The 6,965-nt window shown below is 63.7% G+C and overlaps 1 protein-coding gene across 1 annotated transcript in view; it reads right to left on the minus strand.

The window, feature by feature from the left end:
* Positions 1 to 6,965, minus strand: part of RTEL1 (regulator of telomere elongation helicase 1) — a 27,944-nt gene that overhangs the window by 7,437 nt on the left and 13,542 nt on the right. Inside the window, exons 10-17 of the mRNA XM_007462272.1 lie at positions 6,694 to 6,732; positions 6,543 to 6,621; positions 5,601 to 5,698; positions 5,036 to 5,091; positions 1,577 to 1,648; positions 1,379 to 1,460; positions 297 to 429; positions 62 to 175 (exon numbers count right to left, since the gene is read on the minus strand). Coding sequence (XP_007462334.1) covers positions 62 to 175; positions 297 to 429; positions 1,379 to 1,460; positions 1,577 to 1,648; positions 5,036 to 5,091; positions 5,601 to 5,698; positions 6,543 to 6,621; positions 6,694 to 6,732 — 673 coding nt within the window. The remainder of the gene's footprint in view (positions 1 to 61; positions 176 to 296; positions 430 to 1,378; positions 1,461 to 1,576; positions 1,649 to 5,035; positions 5,092 to 5,600; positions 5,699 to 6,542; positions 6,622 to 6,693; positions 6,733 to 6,965) is intronic.

Raw genomic sequence — 6,965 nt, forward strand, 5'->3', positions numbered from 1 at the left:
GGGGCTGTTGCCATGAGGGGCCTGGCACTCGGCCACCCGCCTCACCCGCCAGGCCCCCTACCGTTTGTCAAAGGCGGAGCTCAGCTGGGCTCCGTCGGGGCCTTTGGGGACAATCCCCACCCAGATCTGGTGCTTGTCGATGACGTGTGGGTTCTCCAGGCAGACTGGGAAGGGGCTGGAGGGAGGCAGGGGGTGGTCCCTGTGAGATCCTGAACCCCCAGCAGCCCGGCAGCCCAGGGAGGCGGGGCTGGCTTCGGGACCCCACCCCCAGGGCGGGGCCAAGGGACAGCCCTTACATCTGCATCTCCAGGGTGAAGGAGGACACGGGGGCCAGGGTGCCGCTGGTGAGGATGAGGGTGCGGACGCCCTGGTGGACCAGCTCACGCATGCTGTGGCCAGGGCTGAAGCACCAGTAGCTCAGCACCTTCCCTGCAGGGGGCGGGGGCACGTGTGTGAGGCCCAAGCCGCCTGCCCCGCAGCCATCGTGTGTCCCCCAAGGCGGTGCTGGGCCCTGGGGCCCAGGTGCACAAGTCTTCCCCGGGGGGCCTGCCCGACCTCCCTCGGGGTCCCAGGAGCAGGAAGCAGACCAGAGAAGCCCGCCAGCATCCTGGCGCCGGGGGAGGGGGACGCTGAAGTCTCTTCCAGAGAGGTCAGCCTACCCCAACCCTAGATGTCCTTGTGGCTCAGTGAGGAGCCGGCCTCCCCGTGCCTGTACGCCGGGTGGGATTGCAGAAGAGGGAGGGGCGCAGGCCCACGGCCCCTGCAGGCAGGAAGCCAGAGGCGACATCCTACACACATCCTGCCCAGCCAGGGAGGATGCCAGAGCACGGCCTGCGGGCAGACGCTCCGGCCCTCCCATGCGCTCCCCGTGGCTCCAGAAACAGGAGATGGAATAGCACAAGCGGATGCTCGAACTGTGACTCTCGGGTCAAGACCACGTCACAGGTCAGCAGGGACGCTTCCCAGAAAAGAGCAAACCACTTTCTGGGACCAGAGAAGCCTTTTCCAGCTTCCGGGATGGGACCTGCCCCTCGGTGGGGAGGATGGAAGCGCGGCTCTGAGTCCACAGTGTCCTGGGCCAGCCGTGCACCAGCAAGCACAGGAGTGACCATGGAGGACGATGGGGAGCCAGGAGCCCGGTCTCGGAGCGCTCCGGCTTCTCTGTCCAGCGGGGGTCTGAGGGCCAACCCCTGTGGAAACTCCAGGCAGGCCCCGGGCCGCCGGGCCCTCGGAGGTCTCTCACTTTGACAGCTCTGACTCTTAGAGGGCAGGTGGGACATCACCTGGAGAAGGCTGGACCGACAGGCGGCCGGGAGCCCGTAGCTGGACAGGGCACCGCCCCAGGGGGAGCATGTCCCAGCCACCCGAGGTGCCGTACCTTGCTTCCTAGCCGCCGTGGCGTTCCAGGCATCTGACCGCTGAGCTGTCCTCCGGTGACCAACATCAGGGTGGATGTGCACCTGGAAAGGTGGAATGGATAGGTGTCCTAGGCCCCACTCGGGAGCCCCCATCCTGGAGGCAGCCCCACCTTGTGAGGCCGCGGCCTGGGAGCTCCCCATCCAGGAAGCAGACCCACCTTGTAGGACTGACACCCTGGCCCCACCACGGCACTGGGGCCACCTTTAGCAGGGTCCACGCTAAACACGATCTGAAGAGCAGAGACGAGGGAAAAAGTCAGCAGGACACATTAGAGGCTGCCACTCCTGCTGAGTCCCTCCCACACAGGACAGACGGACACTCAGGACACAGCCACCACCTGCCCCTGCTTCCAAGCCAAGAGTGTCCCTGGGGCAGGACCCCAGGCTAAGGAGCCGGAGCTGCCTGTCCCCTCCCCTCAGGGGCCCTGCGCACTAGAGACACAGCCGCCCTGCAGGCCCCTCCTCAGCAGCCAGTCCAAGGCTCTCACGAGCACCGGGTCCAGGTCAGCAGCCCGCCCTCTCCACTCTCCCCTAGGGCTGGGTCAGGGGATAGGGGAAAGGAACCCCATTTACATTGAGAAGTATAGGATGAAATTAATCCCTAAGTAAAATAAGCAGAATTGTACTCTTAGCCAATGCAACAAACCAAGAAAAAAACCACAAGAGGGATAAACATGGGGGCAGAAAATACAACACACTATAGCCGTTACGAACAGGCCCATCTACTCAGAAAATCCAGAAAAACAAACAAACTTTTAGAATTGAAAACTGTAAGATAGCTTCACACAAGACCAACAAATAAAAGTCAATACTTTTCTTGCACACGAGCACCAGTAAGTTAAAAAGACCCCAGCAACAAAAAGTATGTAACGCTGGAGATAAAGCAAGACACAGACGTCACTTCCTCCAGAACAGTCTGTGAGGTCGCCCTGGAGAACAGAGAGCCGGACCTCTGGACATCACAGAGGCCCGGCTCTCCCCACAATAACCCGAAAGTCCAAGGCATCCCGGCCAAGAGGCTCCTCACAGAAAGGGAACGATCTGACGCTGACACTCGGCTGGTGGAAACAAGGCCACGACACGTTCAAAAGGGACGGCGTGTTCCACAGCCCCGTGTCTTCACGTCCCTCCAGGCGCCTTCTGCTGGGCTAGAGGCTGAGGATGAGGCCACGACTTCTACCCGGTGTCCGTGAAAACAGAGAAGACCGGCACCACCAGCACCCATGGGCAGGAGCCTCAGCCACCAAATCTTCCTACAAACAGGAAGGGCCTTGGAAGCCCGGATCAGCAGCCTGTTCTCAGCAAACTCCTGCCAGGCCCAGGGGATGTGGGCGCATGGCCGGGAGGAGCAGCGGGCACCCCATGGCCCTGCACGTGAGGGCCCAGAAGCACGGCCTGCCGGTACAGTGCAGCCCGTGAGGAGTAAGTTCCAAGGGCGAGAGGAGCTTCGAGACACACTTTCCTCGTCTAGACGGCAAAACACCTGGCCTTGTGATTCACCAAAGTGTCCGCTTGCAAGGGCGGAACCACACACACTGGACCTGATTCCGGAGCGGAGGCCACACCGCCTGGTGAGGCCACTCTGGGGCCATGGCTTCCCCTGCAAACCCCTGCATTGTGGCCCCAGAGCGGCCCTCACACCTCAAGGGATGGCCAGGAGTTGCAGACAGCGGTGTGGCTGCCCTGTGTCCAAGTGCCAAACACGGGTGGGCAGCGGGGAGGAGGTGGCAGGCACGGGTGCAGCTGTAGCCCTGAGGGAGCCCGCTGCAGCCCCCCTCCCCGGCTTGGGCTCTGCTGCCTGCCCACGGCTGGCTCTGCACTCCACCCTGGGGGCTCCGTCCCATCTGTGAGGCGGAGATGGGGCTGGAAGAGCAGCCGGGGTCACGGAGGAGAAGGAACATTCTAGCGTGGCATCCTGCAGGCCCGGGCTCTGCCCCCCTCCTCCCATCACTTCCGGCCGGGGCAGCGAGCGTCCCAGGTCTCTGCCCCCCGGGCGGTGACCCACCATTACTGCTGGGTCTCCAGGGAGTCCCGAGCCCCAGCTGCGGCGCCCTGGCCCTGCCCTGGAGGCCCTGCCCCTGCCAGGCGGGCCCTCCCTCCGTGGCGCCCTCTGCCCATCCTCCCGCCCTGCTCACGGGTCCCTGCAGCTGAACAGGCCAGCAGGCCGGGGTGCCCTCACGTCCGGGCCTGCACGGCCCCCTCCTCTCCCCGACGCCCGTTTATGGAGCGGGTTCCTCCCTGCTCCATACTCTCTGGAACCCAAACACCACTAACCCCATTGGTTTGGAATTTCCCTTGGCAGCTGCTCTAAGTAGCCCCTGGCAGGTGGCTCAGCTTCCTCTGCTGCCCAAGCTGCCTACGGGCCATACTCGCTCACCAGCCTGTCATGTCCCCTCCAGCTGGAGGAAGTGTGACCCAGCAGGTGCTCACCCCACATCCCATCATGATGAGCACATGTGGGTGCGGCCAGGGGCCCCGGGGATGCCGCCCTGCACAGGCGGACCGCAGGCCTGGCGGGCAGCACAGAAGGTGTCGTGTAGCCGTGGAAGCACCGTGAGGGGTGGGGAGAGACAAGGAGGGGGCGACAGAGTGATACGCTGCCGGGCAGGTCACCCAGGGCCTCTAGCCCACTGAGCCTGCCTGCAGCCAGGCACACCCCACTGTAACCCCGTGCAGCGTGGGCAGCCACGCACATGCCACACAGGGCCTCGGGTGCCCCGGTTTCCCCAAGGACCAACAGCCGCCGAGGGGCCTCTGCAGAAAGGCCCAGCGAGGCGCAGGAGGGGCTGGAGTGCCTGGAACCATCAGACTGGCCCTCAGCGGCCAGCTGGGCAGCCGCGCAGCCAAAGGCAGGCAGGCCCTGGTCTGTCCATTGAGCTGAGGAAGCGGCTCAGCTGGGCCTGAGGAGGACAGCTGGACACACAGGACGGCACGTTAGGGGCAGGAAGTGGTCACACCCAGAGGCCCTGAGGCGTGTGACAGCCCCCCGGTCGCCGGGCCTGGGGAAAGTGGGGTCTGCATGCGGCAGAGGAGGGGCTCAGTGAGCCCTGGAGGCTGCCCCTACCCCCAAGCAGATCCCAAAGCCCAGGTTGAGGCCGGCCTGGCCCAGAGGACCTGCAGACCACCCACTGACTCCAAACACCAGCCCCAGGCCCCACCTAATGGGCGTCGACGAGACACACTCACCCCTCGTCTCAACACCCTCTGGGCGAGGCTGGCCCAGCAACGCAACAGGGGCTGGGGGACAGAGTCCATGCCCCCCACTCTGGTATGGGCTTCTGCATTAACTTTCCCCTAAAAAGCTGTGTCAGCAAGAAACTGGAGAAAAGGCGGCAGCTGGCTGGGCAGGAGCCGCTGGGCCTGTCTGAAAACTGGAGGGACCTGCCAGACTCTCACCCTAAGTGGCCCCACTCCCCGCCTGGCCCCGCCCTCAAGGTCTGCGGCGGGTGCTCAGGGCAAGAGGAAACCAGCCCTGCAGTGCTGACTTGAAGCATGTGCTGGGGGAGCCTCGTCCTTCCCGAAGTCTAGAATCTATTGCCACTCTGCAGAAGGAAGCCCCACCAACTTCCATCAGGAAAGAAAAGGAGACACCACATCCTCGTGGCAGCGGTCCCTACCTGGATGATGTCTGCCAGCTTCTGCAGCCCTGCCGTGTTGGTGAACAGCCCCGCACCTGTAGGGGCAGCGGGTGCTGACCATCCACTGGGCTCTCCAGCCTCCATGTCGGCTGAGGGGCGCGCCCTCAGAGGGCAGCTCACCCTGTCTTCCCAGTGGGTCTCCCGCGGGTCAGTGGGACAAGAAGAGCGGCTCTGCAGCCAGACAAGACTGGGGCTGCCCAGAGCCCAGGAGCCTGGCAAGGCTGGGCGCCCCCGGTGAGACCAGAGGGCTCCGTGGCACAGCCTCTGGGAAGCGGTCCCATGGAAACCCTCTGGGCAGAAACAGAGTGCAGGAGGTCTGGGGGAGAGGACAGTGGGGCCCACAGCTCACGCCCCACCCAGGCCCCTCACTGCTCTTCCCTAAAGGGGCTGAACAGGGAAGACGCTCTTTGTAGGACGCACGCCACCAAACACGCTAAGATCTGAACACCCGCATCAAAAAGGCAGCTCCATGGGCCAAATTCCTGTCAGGCTGCGCCCTTGAGTAAGGAGTCAGCCACAGGGCGCAAGGTGGCCGGGGACTCACGTCCTGCCAGGTGTTGGATGATCTGGTCCAGGGAGTCAAGGATGCAGCCCTTGGTGTGAAACGTGATCTGGGCTTCGGCGAACAGCTCAAAGATGTAGCTACGAGGAAAGCGGCAGCTCAGGCCTGGCAGGAGACGAGGCTGCACTTTGGGAACCTAACAGCCAAAAGCATTTTAAGCTTCCTGCACCCAGAAACACGCTCTGAGCCTCCGGGGAGGCCCAAACCTGGAGGTGAAAGGCCTCTCCCCTCAGGAGCCCCAGTGGGGAGGACAGTGGCCTGCAGGAGACCGGCGTACCCAGAACAAGGCCTGGGCTTGGGGCTCGGGCCCCGCATGGGGGCCAGGAGGAGGTCATCAGGGCCTCCCTGAGGTGGTGGCTCTGGGCAGGGCACCCAAAGGGCAGTTCTGGAGAGTCGGGAGGGAGGGTGGGCAGTGGGAGCTGCAGAGGAAGCCCTGTGGGTGTGGGAGCCGGGGAGGCGTCAGGGCCATTTTGGGAAGCAACCGGGCCCTGCGAGGGCCTGAGCAGAGTGGAGCAGATGGGGGTCAGGGACAAGGCAGGCGGCCCAGCGCTCCAGAACATTCCCTGCCTCGACAGACCTGGGCCTGGGTCCCAGCGCAGCTGGCAGTGGTGCACCGAGGAGAGTGACACCTGCCCCAGGCCACCATACCATGGGGAACAAACCCTGCGGCTCGGAGGCCTGTGGGACATTCAGAACGTTCCAGGTGACTTTTCGTCCTAACAGAAGGTGGCACGGAGGCAGGCGCCTCGTTCTAAAAGGCAGCTGCAGTGCAGACAGAGAGGTGAACCAGAGGAGAGGGTGGCGGTGCCGACACTCTCAATGACCAAACCCTCCCGGACCTCCGAGACGGAAAGACTCTCTGGATTTTGACCCAGTGCCATTCCAGGCCACGTGGGGTGGAACAATGCAGGGACAGCCCCTCACCTCCCAGGCTTGGTGACACCGCCATCACCTCCAGGCAGCTCCACGGCGTCGATGGCCCCCTCCAGACGAAGCAGGATCGCTGTGGGGTTAGGGGCTCTCAGGGCGGGGCTGTGGGGGGTGGCCCACGGCAGGCGGGAGGAGGGGCACTTACTCTTCAGCTTTGCGAGGTCCTCCAGCTCCAAGTTCAGCCCTGGGCAAAGGAAAGCGCAGATGCACAAGTCTGCACCCTTCTAATGCCACCACCCCGTCCTAAGGAGCCAGGATGCTGGTGTGGAGGGCGAGACACTGACAGAAGAGGCTCTGAAACCCACATGGCTGGAACTTGACCTGGAAGCAGCAGCCTGAGCTGAGGGGGGCAGTCACCTTCAGAGAGACCCTGTGGATATACACATGGACATGGTTCTGAGCTGCGTTTTCCTGCTG

Source organism: Lipotes vexillifer, unplaced genomic scaffold (genome assembly GCF_000442215.2).
Source record: "Lipotes vexillifer unplaced genomic scaffold, Lipotes_vexillifer_v1.1 scaffold1798, whole genome shotgun sequence".
In the NCBI taxonomy this organism is placed as follows: Eukaryota; Metazoa; Chordata; class Mammalia; order Artiodactyla; family Lipotidae; genus Lipotes; species Lipotes vexillifer.